Source organism: Chionomys nivalis, chromosome 6, assembly GCF_950005125.1.
Source record: "Chionomys nivalis chromosome 6, mChiNiv1.1, whole genome shotgun sequence".
Taxonomy (NCBI): Eukaryota; Metazoa; Chordata; class Mammalia; order Rodentia; family Cricetidae; genus Chionomys; species Chionomys nivalis.
Genome location: NC_080091.1, coordinates 42,788,432 through 42,807,511, shown reverse-complemented (window position 1 = coordinate 42,807,511; position 19,080 = coordinate 42,788,432). Strand labels below are relative to the sequence as shown.

The 19,080-nt window shown below is 51.9% G+C and overlaps 1 protein-coding gene across 3 annotated transcripts in view; it reads right to left on the bottom strand.

Annotated features, from left to right (window-relative positions):
* Window positions 1-13,538, bottom strand: part of C6H4orf50 (chromosome 6 C4orf50 homolog) — an 83,554-nt gene extending 70,016 nt beyond the window's left edge. For 2 of the 3 annotated variants that reach the window (XR_009057233.1, XM_057771098.1), the window contains exons 1-2: window positions 13,255-13,538; window positions 7,970-8,108 (exon numbers count right to left, since the gene is read on the bottom strand). Coding sequence is in view for 2 of the 3 variants with exons in the window: in XM_057771098.1 (XP_057627081.1) it covers window positions 7,970-8,108; window positions 13,255-13,538 (423 nt within the window). In the remaining variant the exon portion in view is untranslated. Of the gene's footprint in view, window positions 1-4,313; window positions 4,860-7,969; window positions 8,109-13,254 lie in introns of all 3 variants that reach the window. The other variant, XM_057771099.1, reaches the window with a different exon arrangement.
* Window positions 13,539-19,080: the final 5,542 nt, after the last annotated feature.

The window sequence follows — 19,080 nt, the reverse complement described above, 5'->3', positions numbered from 1 at the left end:
TGGTCAAGTATTCTTTTAGAGAGTTTTTATTTTATTTTATTTATGTGTACATGTGTGTGCCTGCATAAATGCAGGAACATGTGTGCAGGAACCCTCAGAAGAAGGCACTGGATTCCCGGCAGCTTGAGGTACAGGCAGTTGTGATCTATTCTGTGTGAGCACTGAGAAGCAAACCCTGGTCCTCTACAAGAGTATCAAGGGCTCTTGACCACTGAATCGTCTCTTTAGCCCTCTTGACTCTATTTCTTGATAGAGTTTGCTTCATAGTGAACAGCAAACCTGTGGTGATACAGTCCTACAGAAGTACAAGCAGGAGTCTCTTTCCAACAATAAAAACATCCCTACAGCTGTTGCCAGGGTTCACTCTATGTACCCTGCGGGACAGGGGGATACAGAAAGCACCCAGCAATGCCCATCACCCCAGCTCCTTAGCTCCCAGATGACAGAGGACATGACTGACTTCCCATCTCTATGCACAAACCTCTCTCAGTGACCCTCCAGGCCAGGTCATAACCATCTGTCTGTCTTCTGATGTAGCTGTTTAGAAGCCAGAACCACCACTGCTTCTCCTGTGTCTATCTCCCCTCCACGCTTCTGAAGAGCAGGTCCACACCCAGATCACCCCCCAGTCCCAGGGCCTTGCGCTGTGCCTGAGACACTGCAGAAGCCCAGGGAACACTTGCAGAGAACACCACCACACCCACTGTCCTCCCCAGCTCCTTTCACCGGCAGGAGCCCTTCCTCCAGACTCCTCCCAGTAGTGACCCGTTCCTCTGCAGATGTAGCTTTTACACAACCTGTTCTAAAAGTTGTCACCAATCTGAGTTTGGGCAAATTAAGTTCATTCCTCTAGACTCAACTTAGGGACAGGGACACTAGTTCCTCCCTGGCTGATTTACAACATCTAAGAGAGCCTTTCAGGGCAAGTGCTTTGTGGCTAAGAAGCAACTAACATGTCTTCTAACAATGCCTGCCCTATAGCTCACAGCACAACTCCGAGTCCATCAGAAATAAGAAGTAGAGGGCCGTGTCCGGGTGGGGGACTGTGTTCCCGTCAAGCCTGGCTTCTTCCATTTGCTGGGGCGTGTGACTTTCCCCACCTCCCCCAGTTCCTTCACCTGTAAAGTGAGGGCTAATAACTCCACCCCCTCATCAGCTGGCTGCAATGAAGACCCAGCTCTGGGCAAATGGCAGTTTTGTGAAGACTGTCAGCTGCACACGTCCCTATATATGCTCACTATATACCTCTTGCGCCCCAATCTCTGTTCCTTACAGCAACACGGCCACACACAGACAGTGCCTATGACTGTGGTCGTCTCCTCACTGAGTGGCTCATTCACTGAGCATCACAGTCTGTGGGTGTCAGTGCCATCCCACAATAAGGATGCTGAAGCAGAGAAGTTTACTAATCAGTCCAAGAATATCCTGGCCCATCTAGATCACCACTGTCCCCTAAGAGGGATCCCCCTGCAGTTCCCTAGAGGAGTACCTCCCCCATGCCAGCAAACAGCTCCCCATACTGAGCAGTGCTGCCTGTCCCATGGGTTCTAACAGCAGCCTCTGCTTTGTCCTATGCTACACACACGGGGATCACTGCTTATGGACAACTTAGGGGACCTTCAGTAGACATCTTTTGGCTCTGATAGTCGAGGCCCTAAGTGAGATGTAGCTCCTTGGGGTTCAGGGCCTGCTGAAGGGAAAGCAAGCAACACTGAGGTCGTGGATGCCTGTGACTGTGATGTCTTTCCAACTGAGGACATAGATCCTATCTGATGCAGCCACTGAAGAGTCCAAAACCCCAAAGAGCTACTGATGCTCGCCCCTGATCCAGAGGGAAGGCCAGCAGAGGGAAGCGTGATTCCTTGCCCGTCTTGATGCAATCTTGGTGCCTGTGACCAAATCACTTGCCCTTCCTTGCAGTCCCTCCATCAGCTTTGTGGAAACAACCTGATACATGAGGGGTTACAGGAGAGGACAGGAAATGGACAAACAGGAGCAAGACTCTGCCAGGCATCTAGGAACCCACTCTTCTCACAGAAGTGTTTTTAAGGAATAGTGAGTCCCAGCGCTTGGGATGATGGCAAGATGGGAGAATAAAGCCTCGGGCCAACTGCCTAATTGAAAGCACATTTATGACAATCACAGAAAAGATTCTAGATGACAAGTTCCATGTGTGCATCATTTATTTTCAGAATTACAAGGAGACAATGGTAAGTGTACACGGCTTCCGCCTTAGTGGCTGAACAAGAAGTGCACAGAAGGGCCAGTCAGGAGCCAAAGCGGTGAAAATGCACAGCAGAACACAGACGCCATTAGTAAGCTGGCCCAGGCAAGAGCCAGGCCATTATCCCGAGAACTTGAGTATTCCAGTTTCCAATTAAAAGATACATTTGATGCTTTAAACGAGCAACTCCCATTGGTTTCTTTGGTCTGTTTTTGTTGTGTTTTGTTTGAGGCAGGATCTGACACTGCCTAGGGTGGCCTCGAACTTGCTATGTAGTTTGAACTCCTGATCCTCTTGCCTCTATCTCCCAAATGTTTCGTCTTCTTTAAAGAATCTGAACTTGCTATGGTTTTAGGGACCCAGGGCTAAGGCAGCTGGAGCCACCATCCTGATGCCAACCTCCAGGTCTGTCTGTCCCTCAATAGCTGTGTGACAACAGGGGAGAAACTGCTGCCCAGAGCCTCAGCTTCCTCTCTGAGGAACAAGGACGCTGAGAGCAGCTGCCCTTATCTCCACAAGCTTTGAAAGGAAGCTCTGAATACATCTGGGAGATATTAAATGTACATGTTTTAAAAACATGCCCAGTAAAGAGTTTTAAAAAATGCCCAGTCTTCTTGCCCCAGCTTAAGTAATAATCCATGTTTAAAGAGCTAGTAATGAAGAGATCCAGAAAAAGCCCAACCCCTGGTGCTTTCTTCTTTGCAGTCCCTGGGTTCCCTGTGTGCTGCTGCTGGGAATGGAGGCTGCAAAAACCAGTAGATGCTGGACCTGCCCTGGGAAGTTCACGGCCAAGGAGGGGAGGACACAGCATGGAATGACCACTAGGGAAGACAGAGGAGGAGCGAGTGCCCTGGGGGAGGGGCTGTGGGTTAAGGACCTGTCTCTCACATGGGTTGCACTCTGTAAGAACCACTCAGTGACAAAGAGATGGATGAACAGAGGGAAAAACCGTGAAGGGTATGAGGAGGACCTGGCTACCTGGCAACCAGTTCCATGAGTGGACAAATAGGGAAGATATAGGTGAATGGGGACCAGGACAGACAGGTGCCAAGGCCCAAATACTTGTTCAGCTCCCAAATTCATATGTTGAAATCTAATCACCAAAGCAATAATGCGAGGAGGTGACAAAGTAGGAATGGACCCCCCCCCTCGGGGTGGCATGTCACTCTCATTATAGTGACACATGCCCTTCCCCACAAGGTACTATCTACAAACCAGGTCTCCCACAGTGAGTCTGTGGGTGCCTTGGATTGGGTACCAAAGGCTAGACTAGTTTAGGGTGGGAATGCACTGGTTATTTCCCTTGCCACCTGGGAAATACCTGGCCAAAGCAACCAAAAGGATGAAGGATTTATTCTGTCTCTCCATGTAGAGGCTACAGTGAAGGCACAGGGCTGGGAGTGGCTGGGAAAGGAGTGTGGGTTCTGCTTCTTCACAGTGCAGGAAGCTCCTGAAGGTGGAAACCTTGAGCTAGAACCTCAGGTCACCCCAGAAACCCACTTTCCCCATCCAGGCCCCACCTCCTCCTAGCAGGTGTCTCTAACCTTTCAACATTGTGATTCCGATATAGTCACTACCAAGTTCTCGCTGTGAACTGCATGACTGTTATTTTTAAATATCCTTATAGTGTTTTAAGTCTTGGCTTTTTGTGTTGGACTGCATTCATAGCTATCCCAGAGAGACTGCATCCCAAGGGCTTCAGACTGAACACGCCTGCCGGATTTAAGTGGGGTTCCACCACCTCCTCACACAGGACCATCAGCTAGGGACCAAGGGCACAAACATATGAGCCTGTGTGGGAAAGGGGCCATTGCGCATTCAAACCCTTAACAGTGGGAGGAAAAGAACAACAGAAGTTGGCTGTGGGGTAGAGTACGTAGTTGGACATGGGAGTCTGCAAGTGCGTGGACAAATGGGTAGACATCAAATGGCGGGCAGAAGAGTAGACAGCAATATGGGCAGTGAGTGACCATATGACAGTGGTGACCTTGTATATATGGATGGTGGGGACAAAGACTGGTAGTGGCTGGACAGGAAGGAGTCAGAGGAGGGTAAGCAGTCATTCCTGTCCTGGGTTCCGGCCACTTACCGGGCTGCTAGGCCCCAACTGGGCCCGCAGGTGCCTGTTTTGCTGGGCGAGCTCTTCCACCTGGCTGTGCAGGCCAATCTCTGACAGCGTCAGCCCATACACACAGCAGCGCAGTTCCTCCAGCTGCTCCCGCAGCTGCCGCTTGGTGACGCTGTACTCCCGCAGCCTGCGCACCGCCTCCGCCCATTCCCTCTCCGCGCGTTCCGCCCTGGCCCGCAGTACACTCAGCTCTGTGGCCTCGGAGGCTCCCAGAGAACCGGCAGGAATCTGTGGCCGGGAGCTGCCCTCACTGGGCAACGGGTCCGCAGCATGCAGCTGTGCCAGCAGGAGGCCCGCGGCACGGCCCAGGCGCCACACGTCGCGCTCCAACCGCTGCACCTGCGCCCGCAGAACGCGCTCTTGCTCCCGCACCAGGCCCAGCTGCAACCGCTGGGCCCGCCCACAGCGCTCCAGGGCCACCGCCTGCCGTGCCAGGGCCTCGTCCTTGAGCTGCAACCGCTCCTGCAGCCGCTGCTGCCGTCTGGCCGCGCTCTTCGCCTCCCGCACCTAGGAGTTGTGGTGATGGGGACGTCAGGGAACCCCGAGCCCCAGGCATGCGCCTTGCTCGCTTTGATTTCTCTTCCTAACATTCCTGTATTTCGCGCATAGTGGGTACTTTGCATTGAAGCTTTACGCTAGGACCAAAGATGGCTCAAAGACTAAGTCGCTTGCTACCAAGCATGAAGACCCAAGTTGGGTTCCACAGGACCTGCACGTGGTGGAAGGAACAAACCAGCCCCACAAGCTGGACTCTAACCTCCACTGTGGCATAAGTATGTGCCCGCACAAAATAAATACACAACTTTTAAGTTTTGCTGATTACTGAGTTTGCTAGCACTGCAGACAAGAGTCGCCTTCACCTCACCCTAGTTTGAGCCCAGGAGCTCCAGGAGCTCCTAAGTCTGTGTGTGTAGTAGATTGGAGGGGCATACATCCTGCAGATGGCTCTGGAGTTGTTCAGTTTGAACAGTTCACACCAATTTCCAAACTCTGCAGAACTTTCCAAAACCTCTCACTTCAGTGATGTGAACTGAGCAGGGGACAGGAAGCCACAGCAGCTGTTCACAACTGTGAATGCTTCCCCACCCCCCAAATAGGGCTGTCCTCAGCCCCACCACACACTCAGAAGTTACCTGTATAACGGAACAACGAAAAGTCTATACTAAATAAATGGGACAGCAGCCAGCTCTGGGGCCCAGCACGGCAGCCTTGTGTCTGACTTCTCTCCGTCCCTTAGCCATCTGTCTAAGCAGGGAACATTTGATCCATATTTGGACACCCTGACTACTCCCTATCATATTCAGTGAACCAGAGTGGAGTGCAACACAACCCAGAAAAAACGGGAGTCTTCAGTGTTCACGTTCTGTCCAAGCAAACACTGCCTCTGTGGTAAGCTTTCTCTCACTAGCTACCTGTTCCCTCTGCTGCCAGAGAGCCTGCACAGAGGGAAGGAGGCACAAGGCTAGCTCAGGCTGGCTCTGTGGGGCAGTTTATTATTATTTTTTTAGTTTTAGTTTTATTTGGTTTTTAGAGACAGGGTTTCTCTGTAGCTTTGGAGCCTGCCATGGAACTAGCTCTTGTAGACTAGGTTGGCCTTGAACTCACAAAGATCCACCTGTCTCTGCCTCCCGAGTGCTGGGATTAAAGGCGTGCACCACCACCGCCCAGCTTCAGGGCAGTTTTTTGGTAGGGTGTGAAGAGGGAATGAAAACTAGAGTTGTGTTTTCTGGATGGAAAATTCTCCTGGCTTTAAGATGGCATGGATTCTGTACTGGGTGTCTGTGTGGTTCTGGGTGCATGGAGATCCGTGGCGTGAGCGGGTGGGCCTTTGGCACTCACAGGATGACCAGAGCTCACTGCAGAAAGAGGCCTCTTTGCTTCCTGGAAATATGACCAGAGCAAAGTCGCCATCAGTGACAGATCAGACACAAGAGATGCCAAAATCCTGTTTGCACATCCCTGTGTTACTGACTCCCACACGCCAATGTCTCCCCCAAAAGCAGAGAGACTGGAGGTTAAGGCTGTGGGCTGGGCTACAGCTGGACCACATGTGACCCTGACCAAGCCACCGAGTCTGTAAAGAGGCTTCTGGAGAGGTCCGCCTTAGTGCATTCGTGTTGTTCAAGACAGTAGTAACAACAGGGAAGCATGTGGAAATGGTATATAGCTCCCTAGCCTCCCCCAAACCCCTTATCCCACCAACGTAATTAGCTTACATGGCACCCTTACCCTATAAGCATCTCCACTGCAGAACTGTCCCTAACTGCCCTGGGGAATCCCAGGTGTATCCAGAGCAAGGCTCAAAAACCCTTACAAGGTCTCCTCAGAGAAACCTCATGCCCCCAGTGCAGAGCCTCAGCCTGTACCCTGCTATGTAGACACCCCTGGGGTTGAGAAGCTAAAGGCATGTGAGCCAAGTTTAACCTGACTCTGCCTCCAGGGGTCAGAGGAGAGGTGGGAGGGCTAACCCCCTAGTACTCAAGGACTGCGCGGAGCTGAGTGGGCTCCTTCACTTCCCACTTCCGTGTCAGTGAATACGACGTCATGTACCCTGGCTGTCCCATGGCTGCTCGCTGTCGGAGATACCCAGGGTCATCACCTATGTCATGCACACACACAAAGGCACAGCTAAACAAGACCCGAGAAACAACGCTCCCTTCAGCGCATGCACAACCTGTTCGTATTGAGCTCCCATCCCATGAACAGGCTGCACCCTGTAATCTCAAAGCTCTGAAGCTGTGCTTTAAAGTGAAATCCCTGAAGCCAGTGCCCAGGCATCACAGGGTACCTATCGCAGGATCCAGGTTCCTCAATGTGTCCTGAACCATCATCTCCCCTCCTGGAAGGGTTCTTATAATGAGCAAGAATGGCAGATGCAGGTAACACTGAGACACCAACCTCTCTGAGCATTCTACATCCGTCTCCTCAGTTAACTCAGATGACCACCTGAGGGGTGGGTACCATATTATTACTGTTTTCCATACGCGGGAACTGAGACCTGTCGAGGCTGTGTCACTTGCCCAATGTCACACAACCAATTCATCAGTAGAACTAGGGTTTTCTTTCAAAACCTGCCCCTTAGGTGGTGCTGTCTACTGTGCTCTGCCTGCCTGCTCCACAAAGCCTTAGCTGTCTTCCTTGGGCCTCCTAGTGCCAGTCCCTTGGCTAGGAAGTTAACTCTACTGCAACCCCGCTGGAGAACTTGCTGTGCTTCCCAGCCTTTCCCTCCCTGCACGACCCCTTCCCCAGCCCTCCACGGCACCGTGTTGGCCCACCTAATTCTCACACGTCACATTCCCTTCCCAGCAAGGTCTGGAAAGGTCTACCACCAGGTCTCTGAAGTGCCTTTTTCCTATCACACCCACGATGTGCCCAAGTCCCCCTACCACTCTCGACCTGGTTCTTATCTTCCCTCCGTCCCCACCTGCATGCAGCAATTTGAAGACAGAGGCCCACATTGGCCACCTCCTGTCCTCGGGGGCCAGGGTGTGAGAAAGGTACCAACATGCTGACACCCACGCTTCCCCAGGAGGGCTGGGAGGTTGGGAGGGGGACAGAGAAGCTGAGGCCCAGGGTGACCACACGACTAGGCACTGGGAAGTAGAAGAGATACGAACCTGGCTGACCAGCTCCCTTTGCAGTGCCTGTAGCTGCTCCTGGGCGTAGAGTGAGGCACTTCTTTCCTGGGCCATACGGGCACTCAGCTGCTCTACCTTGAGGAGAAGTTTCCTCTCCGACAGCTCCAGCTCCTCGACCCTGCAGGACCATAGGCAGGAAACACTCGCTCAGGGCGGGAACTGTGTAAATGTCACCACCACCACCCCAGTCATCTGACCCGGCTACTGGCCTGAGAACCTCATTGTAAAGCACTTACATACGTCATCAACTCGGGCTCTCTCTGTGGACCAGACTGGCCTCAAACTCATTCCTTTTCTACCTCCAAGTGCTCGGATGACAGGAGTGAGCCACCATCCCAGGCATACATATCCTACTAGAAAGTTTCTGCTCTACCTCAGAGACATTACTTGCAGGGCTGGGAGGATGGCTCAGTTGGTAAGAGCACCTGTTTGGTAAGTATGAAGACCTGAGTTCAAATCCCCAGCACCCACATAAAGGCTGTGCCTATAACTCCAGCACTGCCGACAGAGACAGACCTTTGGAGCTCACTGGACGGCCCACCTAGCCAAACTGTGAGCTTTCATTTCAATGAGAGGCCCTGTCTCATGCAATAAAGTGGACAGTAATGGAGGAAGACACACTCATGTCCTGTTTGGGCCTCTCCATGTGCGCAAATGGGTATGCACGGATATGCATGCTACATATGGTGTGTATACACACACACAATGTCACTTGCCATGGAATTCAACCTTAAGTGTTTCTCAGCCCTAACTTAGCAACCCACATCCACGAAGACACTGAGTGGAGGTCATCCAGCCAAGAGCTTTTCTGCACTATCGGACTAATGCTCACACCTTAACCAGCCTCCAGGTAATATTCTTCACATTGGAGAAAAGTGAGGGCCTGGGAGATGGGTTATTTCCCCAGGTCACACAGACTGTGGGTTCCGGGGTGACTTTTAACCTTAGTCATTCTTGCCTCCCATTCTACCTCCAAACTTATGAATATCTTCTAAGGAAATGAATGACAGTCAGAAGAAGGTTTCTGTGATTTGTAAATAATACATGTCTGTGTGACTTGCACTTCTGCATGAGACGCTGGGAGTGGCCTAAGAGACTGACACAGGGAGCAGCTGAGTCGCACAGAGCTCTGTCTGCATGACCAGCAGAGACTGTGCTAGCTGGGAAGGGACAACCCCTGACTGCAAACAGGAGAGGTGACATGGCAGGATGATGGTGACACCTGAAGGGGAAGTCAGAGCAGTGCTCCCACCACAGGTGGATAAGACGTTTCTGTACAGTGTTAGCCCTGCCTCCATGCTAGGTTACGTTGGCCTGAGACAGCCCTCCACCTCCCATTTCTGCACATGCTTTCTCCTTCACCCAAGACCACCTGGTGACCTTCTGTTCCGACTCAGTCCCTGATCTACAGAGATGGTCAGGATCTGCTTCCTGCCTCTGTCTTTTCCGCCATAGAAGCATAACTGGGTTAATTCGCCACTAAGGTCCTTAGATTTTCATCTGTCAGATAAAGATACAGACAGCTGCACTTTGCTCAAAGCATTTTATCTAGATTAAAGAAATGGTGTCTTAATTCAAATTCAAAACACAACTAAGGGTTCCTCTCCTTGGGGAGGTTCCCCTGCCTCACTTGAGTAAGTCCCCTCGAGCGAATCAGTCAGGAGGCAGAACTGGCACCATCTCACTGTTTCTGAGATGCGCCAAGAGCCGAAAAGGAGAAAGTGAAGTCATTCTTTTCATTTGGGGGAGAAACCTGTGTCCCCTGTGTTCAGGAGACAAAGACAGTTTCTGACAGGAGCAAGAAGAGATGGCCAGTACAGCAACCGATACAGTGCAGTTGGCTCCAGATACTCGCAGACCCTGATCTGTGGAGGAAGGATAGCACCCTTCACAGGCACAGAAGCCACAGGGCGGGTGAAGTCAGTCTGTGAGAGGAGATGGGTCCTGGAGCATCACTCGGCCTCTCGCTCCTCAGAGGAGGCCTGAGTGGAGCTGACCATCAGGAGGAAAGCATCAGAGGCCTAGAGCACCGCACATGCTGCAGCTCGGAGATGGCCTGGGGGCCAAGGGGGTACTCAACAGAGAACTGAGGGTCAAACATCTCAGAGTCAGTCCCAAGGGCATCTGAAGTGGGTGAGACCCTACTGACAACTTGAGCTAAGCCTGAATCCTAACTTCCAGCCTCCAGAGCCAGGGCTCCTGCTGTTTGGGTTTTGTCTTGTTTTGGAGACACTATGTGAATGAAAGCATACATATGTGTGGGGGCCAAAGGTGGACATAGTGTGTCTTCCTCAACCACCCTCCATTTTTTTTTAAATTTATTTTGAGTCAGGGCCTCTTACTGAGCCTGGAATTCACTTGTTATAGACTGGCCAGTGAGCTCGGCTGATTCCTCGTCTCTGCTCACAACACTGTGGTTGGGGGTGTGTACCACCCCTGGCTTTTATTTGGGTGTTGGGGATTCAAACTCAGGTCCTAAGGTTTGTACATCAAGACCTTTACAGACTGAGCTACCTCTTTAATCCCATCTCTGTAGGCTGTTTTTAAATCACCAAGTTTTGCAGTTATGCCTATAATCTTAGCACTCAGGATGGAGAGGCTAGAAGGTCAAGAGTTCAAGGCCATCTACGGCTACTTAGCAAGTCTGAGGTCAGCATGGACTATGAGAACTTCTGCCTCCAATCCTACCACCACTACTGCCAAGAAAAGCTACCAAGTGTGTACCATTTGTCACAGCAGGCACACGAAACCCATACACCCAGGACCATGAAGTGGGCAGGGAGTGCTTTTCTCTGACTAAACTCACCAGATGAGGCTTGTAAAGAGTCTCGTAAAGAGTGCCACAGAGAATTTCGTGAATCCAGGAGACCCCGCCAGGAGCACACGGGCCCACAGTGACCACAGACTGAACTTCTGGGCACCTGGAATCAAGTCCTGCTGCCCTTAAGGACAGACAGGCACAGCTACACATCCCAGGCCTTGGTGTCTTTTTCATAAAACAGAATACTCTCATCCTATTTTCCAGTTTTAAGGATTAACCATGGAACACTTGCTGAGCAGGGAGGGCTGGCTCAGAACAGGAGTGACAAGCGCTCAGGGTGACTTTGCTGGATTTTGGTCAGAAATGACTGCGAAACACAGTCCGGTGAGCTAGGAGAGGGTTTTTATTTTCCTTCAGATTGTCTAACAAATTCAGCGATGTTGTTTTCATATTTTATGCATTTCTTTTAGTTAACTTGATTTGTTGAGACAAGATCTGACTCTGTAGCCCAGGCTGGCCTGTGACTTACAATGGTCCTCTTGCCTCAGGCTCCTAAGTGCTGGGATTCCAGGCATCAGCCTCCGCACCCAGCTCTGTATTATTTCCATAATAAAAATCTTTGGCAAGTTTTCACTTTTTAATTTAATTATTTTATTTTATTTTTTTAATTTGGGGGAGACCAGGTGACAACCTCAAGTGTCATCTCTGGGGCACCATTCACCTTGTTCAATGTATCGATTTTGTTGAGGGGAGCAGGGCAGGTGATGAGGTTAGACGACAATTTTTTGGGAGTTGGTTTTGTCCTTCAACCATGTGGGTCCCAGGAACTGAATCCATATTATCAGGCTTGACAGCAAACACGCCAACCCACTGACGTGTTTCACTGGCCCTGCATGTTAACTCTGTGGCTGTGGCAAGCCCAGTGTGCACTCCCAGACACACACTGCTTTCTAGTGGACCACACCTACCAGGAAGACACCAGGAAGCCAGCTGGGTGTCTGAATGCTTAGTGGGCAATTCAGACCCTACTTCTGTTCTTCGTACCCCTGACCCTGTAGTTTATGCTTTCAGCCTCAGTTCCTGCATCTGGAGAAGGAGGTAATAACACTCTATACATCTCAGGACTCAAGGGACTCAAAGTGGGGTCAGACTGGAAGGAAGGCAGAGTGATCCCTTTTCCCCTTCAACCCTGCCATAGATCCTACCTCCCTACCCCCCCCCCCCCCGGTCTTCTTCTGCAAGATGTGCGCCTCATCTTCGAAGAGAACAGTGGCTCTGGCCTCACCCTGGGCTCCGGTTTTAGAGGTGCCTCCGCCCAGGGGCCCTGCCTCACCCTGGGACCAAATCAATGAACAGATCAGCAGCACAGACTAAAACCCACTGTGAGCCAGAACGAGTTTGTGTTCCTTCCATTAATTCAGTGTTTTTGCCACAGTGACAGGAAAAAATAACTAACATACAAGGTCTTGAGAAACTCTCAGGGACACCCCACCTCCCTTCCTAGCTACCATGAGGGGAACAGCAGCCTGCATGAGGTTCTCACCTTATCATAGACCTATAACAATAAAGCACGCTAAGCATGGAAACCTCCAAGACAACAGCCAAAGCGAGTTCCTCCTCTTGAGAAGAAGGGAGGGAGGGAGGGAGGGAGGGAGGGAGGGAGGGAGGGAGGGAGGGAGGAGGGAGAGAGGGAGGGAGGGAGGGAAGAAGTAAGGAAAAGTAAATCATTGGGAGGGCTGGGATATGACCTGGCAGCACAGTGTTGCTCTAGGACATGCAAGACCCTAGCAGCCTGCAGCATCCACCCACAAAACCACCAAAGAACGGGAAGACAGGAAGAGGAGGAGAGGGGAGTATAAGAGAGGAAAACGAGGGAGGGGATGGGAGAAAAAGGACAGGAGGAGCCATTAGGAAAAAGTCAGAAGATATGGTTTGGAAAAAAGACCTGATTCCAATGGCCATTCGGGGTCTGTATTGGCTTCACCAGGCCACAGGGCCCACTCCAGAGGCTCAACAGTGAGAAACAACTGCTTGGTACTCTGTACCAAGATGACAGAGGAGCTGGGAGGCCAGACAGAGATGATAGACAGCTGGTTCAGCAAAGCTGGAGCCACTTCTGGTCCTGAAGCTAGGGCACTATTCAGAGGGAGAATGTGACCAGGGTTTGGACCAAGCCATACAGCAGGAGTTGGGCCGACAAAGAAGAGAGGCACACATATCTGGGCACAGCCACAAGAGAACGAAGGTAAGGGAAGATGGCTGTCTTTCCCCTTTCTCATCCACTGTCAGTGCTTCCCATTGGCTGTTCCCCGTGGATGGTGATCAGTCACAGAACAGGACCACGACAGGAGAAGGGAGGGCAAATGACCACCCGAGGCTGGTTCTGTACCTCTGGTGAGGCCAGGACTTCAGCTGGAGGCAGAAGTCAAAGGATCACGGTGTCAAGGGAATCCATCAATGCCCACTTCCCCCTACACAAGCATGCTCACAAGGTTACACCCACCTGCTCCTCAGCCCTGACTCTGACATCACATGCTTGTCCACAATGGCCAACAGCTTCCGCTCCGAGGATTCCAGCTGCTCCCTGAGCAGCCCCGTGTCCAAGTCTGGGCTTCTGGCTGCTTCTGGAAGGCAGCCCTGCTCCTGGTCACTCTCCTCCACATCTCGGAACACCCAACACGTGTCGATCTTCACATCCACGTTCATCACATCAAAGCCATCGCTGCTGGGAGCTCTGATGACGTAGTGGAAGCTTTTCTCGGTCTGTTCCTGGGCTGTCGGCTCCATCCTGGAAACATTTCATTGGCCCAGGCTTAAGAAAAATGGAATGAGTCTGCATGGATTTTCTGGAAATTTTGAGGTGGCTACCATGCCTTTGGATTGTCCAGGGAAATGTCCTTTGAGAAGAACAAGGACAGGTGGATTATTCATGAGCGGTAGCTTGGGTTTCATCCGCACAAACATCATGCAATATGTACGAGCATCTCATTTTACAAGTTGGTGTGCTAGAACACACCCAAGCTAAAATGCGGCTCAGACCAGTCACCTGGAATTAAATGCTTAGTGAGGCACACAAAGAGGAAAAAGAAGGTTTTCAAGTGTCCACATCAGTCACAGGTTCTCCAAGGCAAGCCAAGGCCATCCCCACCATAGTGAATGAGGGTCCGGGCCTCTGTTTGTATATAGCACATACTTACCAATGACCTACAGTCTGCCAGGCAAAGAAGATGGGAAATTAATGCCACACTGAGTGGTCTCTCACACCTACCTAGTCCAGTAGTCCTGGTGACCCTAGGAGGTTGGCATCACCATGACCATTTTAGAGATGGTAAAATGGAGACCTCAGAAAGTGGAAGAGATTGTCAAAGCCCTACAGATGGGAAGGAACAGCCAGGTCTGACTCCATACCTGAGGATGTGTATGCTAGCCCGGGAGCTGTGAGATCAAGTATGGAGCGAAACTGGCTTCTGGACAGCAGGCAAGTCCCTGGGCGCTCAGGGCAGGGGAGGGATCCAGAGGATGAAAAATCAGGAACAGAAGGGAGCAGTAGGCAGGCACAGGCAGAGATCCCTGGAGTGCAGGCACACCTCAGGTCATAGCCAATAGCATTGGAGTGGCTGGCCACATGGCACGTAGAAGGGAGCCATGCTCACCTAGGTGCTCAGTGTTCTTGGGCCTCTCACTTTGAACACAGGGCAGTCACAGTCATTAAGAGCCAAACTCAGGAGGTGGCTCGTCCAAGATGGCTTCAGAGGGTTTATAGAGGGAAAGATCTGAGGCCACCAAACACACCAGAGGCCAGGACTAGGCAGAGAGGTGAAAAGACAGAAGTATGAACATCAGAGGCTTTGCTCCTCCAGGGAATAATGAGAACGGTTTCCACTAAGGTGTCTTAGAGCTTTTTCTTCCGAGCACTGAGGTGTGTTCCTCTCCTAAGTCGTGCCCCTTGGGACCCACAGGAAACCTTATTTTCCCCTTCCCACCTCTGCACATTGCTGCACATTCAATCCCTTGCCATTTCTCAGACAATTGCCTCTTACCATAAAGATAGGCATTTATGTTAACCCTTTGTATAACTCCACTTAATGGAGCCAGGAGGTTGCCCAGCTAGTGGGTGAACTTGGGGTGAGTCATTCTTGGAAAGGAGCAGCTATGGTCTTGGGACTCAATGGGGTTTGGCTGGAAATCACGTACGCTGTCTGAGCATCCTGGCCGTGCCCCCTCTGGGGTGTTGAGGACATATCTCACACTGGCGTTACCCTTTCCAGCAATGAAGTGAGTGGTTCTCCTTCCTCCCTTTGCAAAGAGGCCTTCTGAGTTCTCAGTAGTGGTTTTCTGGGGTTTGGGCAGGAGCAGGGCAGTTGCGTAAAGAGCGGCAACTGAGTGGGGCAGGCAGGCGGAACTAGCAATGTGAATCACTGGCCTTAAGGGTCAGGAAGATCAACTCAAACCCTGGGTGCTGGGCCTGACTCCTTGGATTTGAATCCTGCCTCGGGGATGAATCTGGACAAAGTACTGAGCATCTCATGAAAGGATCTCCACTCACTGTGTAAGCACAGGTACCTGCATCCAGTGAGGAATACATGACTGGATTCACACAGCCTGCTCGAGAGCCCGGTGCATCCTCAAGGCTAAATACCAGCTGGATGGGCTAGGCATAGCAATGCTGCCTGGACCACACTCTCAGCTGCCTGGGCTGTGACCAGCTTTGTTGCTTAGCTGCTGTAGGCTACCGGGCAAGTGGCCAGCACCTTGCAAAACGACACTGTGCACAGTAAACAATTCTTTACCCCACCAGGGGGACGATTTCCCAAATACTTGTCATGTGAGCCCCAGAAATACTGGCCACATGATGCCATCTGCGTGGGAAGATGGTTGCTAGCTGAAGGCAGCAGAGACCAAGAGATGGGCTCCCGAGAAACAGCCCTTCTTGCCCACACAGGCACAGGACAGCTAGCTCTTCTTGGTGAATCACTAAGACTTAGGGGGAGAAGGGTGGGGCTGGGGAGGTTGAAAAAAGAAATGGCTGCTAGGTAGAGGGTTGGTACTATGATCCCATTGTGTAAGGGCAGGGTCTAACGCCTTTGGAGACGACTGAGAGATGGCCACAGAAAGGACACAGGTCATGACTGGGGCACCCATCTTAAAACCTCAGCCTTGAGGTGAAGGGGGAGGGAGGGAGAGAAGGGCAGGTTCAGCCCAGGAGACCCCACTCCTTCTGTCAGAGTAGGGCCCTGAACACATGGGTTGGGGTCTGCAGAAACCCCTAAGAGTGTTTTAACAATATGACAGAGGAGGAAGGTAGCAAAGTGCTTGGCTCGGGGTTTCCTGCTCCATAATGGGAGTCCCTTAACAAGCTGAGATTAAATATGAAAAATAAAAAAAGGATATTTAACCTCAGCTTGTTAAGGGACTCCCATCATGATGCTGGGAGTGCTGGGGCAGGGGAACTCCTGCTTGCAACCTGGCTAGGGAATCCAAGGAAAACAGGGGCCTTGTAGACAAGGGGGAGGCAGGCTGCAACTCTCCAGGGAACAAGGCCTTGGTCTAGGGCCCTCCAGCATGCCAGATTATCATAGTTCCTGCTCAGTCGGGGTAGGAAACAACTGGGAGGACTTCAGGCTGGCTGAACTCCATGTAGAGCTGAGCGAGGACACAGGCCCCACCTCCTACACAGCCAATGAGTAGGGGTGATGCTCTACACTGTGCTCGCAGGGGCACTTGAGCAAAAACTTCCCTGTGACCAGCTAGAGATGCAAAGTGAAGAGGAGCTGGTAGGACATGGGTCTTACAGCCTTAGGGACACCCTCCATTTTAAAGCCAGAGGCCCTCAGTTTTCAGCTCAGCTGGCCACCTGGCCCCAGCCCGGGCCGCTTTGTTTAGCACCCACAGGCTGCAAGAGCAGCAGACTAGCCCTGACTCCCCGGCTTCTCTGTGCTGCTCAAAATTGCATGCCACTGGCTTAGAAGACCGGGGTACCAAAGAAGAACCTTGTATTTGAAGACTTCACAGTGAGGACTATGTCCTCATCCTCCTAGTGGGTCTGGGAGGAGGGCCATGGAAAGATTCCACCTGCCTTCCTGTCTAAAAAAATGTGGCCTTGACCTTGGAGATTGACTCTGTAGCTCTGTTCCCCTGGAAACTGCACACAAGTGTTAATCGGCAGCGAGAGCCCTGAGACTGTGTCTCACTGGACCCAGGGCTGGAAAGAAGAGAGGAGCATCTCTGCTGCCAGGCAGCTCTTCGGTTCCCTGAGCACCATGGCTCTCAGCCAGGATTGTTCCTAATGGGGCCTTAGGTAGCAATACCTAAGATAGTGACAAAGAATTCTGGGTCCCGGTGGAAAGTGGGGCAGTTTGCACACCTGCCTGTGTGAGCTGCATTTTCTCGGGCATGAGTGGCCTCCTGGAGGTTGAAGGGGGTGGACACTGGCCCCAGCTGGGAGGACCACCCCATGAGGGACTCAGATGCTTGCTCCTGCCGGCCACGGTAGGGATATCAGAGGTCCTGTGGAATGATGCAATGATGCAGGTCCACCTGTCCATTTGTGGCCACAGAAGCTCTTCCATGAGTCACGGCCTGGGATCTGTAAGGTGTGTTCCTCAGAGTCACAAGGACGCGATTTGTCTGCAGCAGGGACATGGCTGAGCTGGGGGTGCCCAGATGGGTCTGACAGCAGAGTTAAGGCCACCGTCACATAAGGTGCTGAGTGAAAAAGCCAAGCAGACAAGAAGGCTGCCCTCTCCCTCACAGTATGGACAGGAGGTATAAGGACCACACTCAAACACATCCAGTGGGGATTCTAGACAGATATTCGCAGGGACACAGAGGCCAACTTCTCCATGATTCTCTGGGATGCCCCAGAATGCCTGACTACAGAAGTCAGGTGAGTAGTGTACCCGCATCTCTACCAGGGAAAGCAGGAACGCTCTCCATTTTCCTGACTGGTACCCACGTTCCTGCTACTCAATGACTCGGATATCTCTGTTGTCAGAGATGGGGTCCCTGGAGTTTAATTAAGCCACTGAGTAAGTCCCAGAGGCTGGGCTTGTGGGTCGTAGGTGTTTGGGGATTCGAATTTCAGCAAAGAATCAACACTTCTGAGCCGTCCTGGTTCCAGCTTCCAGCTTCAGACTACACGTCTGCTGGAACGACCTTCTGTCTGGACAGTCCCCTTCTACGTAGAGCACGGTCCTTGCTTCTCTGTCTTTGGATATGGCTTCCCTACAAGGTCAGGCCCCTGCTCCATAGTCCCCTCGATGGGCCTGATCTGAACTCCAGTCATTTCTGTTTGCTTCCAGGAAATCCTGGTGCCACCTACTTGGTCCAACACAGCCCGCTGCCACCAAGCCACGTCTAAACTCATGACAGGCTCCCCACACAGACTCACCACCATGTATGTCTTCCACTCTGCCAGTGATGGCTAACATTCTCCATGCCCCAAGTTTGGGGGAACATAGCCACGGGCAGATACCTTTTGGAGGTGACCCATCCCCCCTGCCCTAGACTGACAGGAGCATCTTAAAGTTACTTCTCAGGTAATTTCCTCTGGAAGTCGACTTCCAGCACCTCGTTTCCAGTGAACCCAGGGTGTGCCACCCCCACCTTACCCACTGTGCTCTGGGGAGGCTCTAACACCCAGGATCCTGGGCAGTGAAGGCTCAACTCTATGGTATTTTCTCTATGGTAGAAGGGTATCCCTGGTCTCAGACCTCTGAGCTCAGAGGCTCTGGGCTTTGCCCTAACAGCCTGAGCTCCTTTTTAGGATACCCCTACAAACTATAACAGGCAGCTTGGGCCTGCTCTCTCAATCCTCACTCCTCCCCTGTTCTGAGGCAGGGCCACGCTCTGTAACTTCTGCGGTATCACACCTAAAAGAGTGTTGGAGCCTTCAGTTTTCCTCAGAAATCTATAATCCACGGGGCTCCCACATTGGCAACTCCAACTCTCTCTCTTGCTGGCCTCCAGCTACAAGTTCAGCTGTGCATGGAGCCAGAGGTTTTGTTGGTTGCGCTGGCAGACAGACTCTAGAAGAGCACACTCAGTCCATGGAGGTTTATGTACATAGGGCAGAGGGGGTGTCTGTATCCATCTAGGCACATATAGAGCCTTCAGAGAGGCACACAGCACGGGGACAGGCCTGCACCTATCCCCTGAGGCAGCAGCTCTCATGCCCTGGGTTTCCGCTAATTGCACTTAGATTCTTGCCATCCAGATCCTTTGTCCTTGGGTCCTGAAGATGCCACAGTGGAGGCACTGGGGAGGCTTCCCCATTGTCCCACAGAGTTCCACAGCAGGGGTCGGCCAGGTCCCCAGGCCTCCCCTTTAA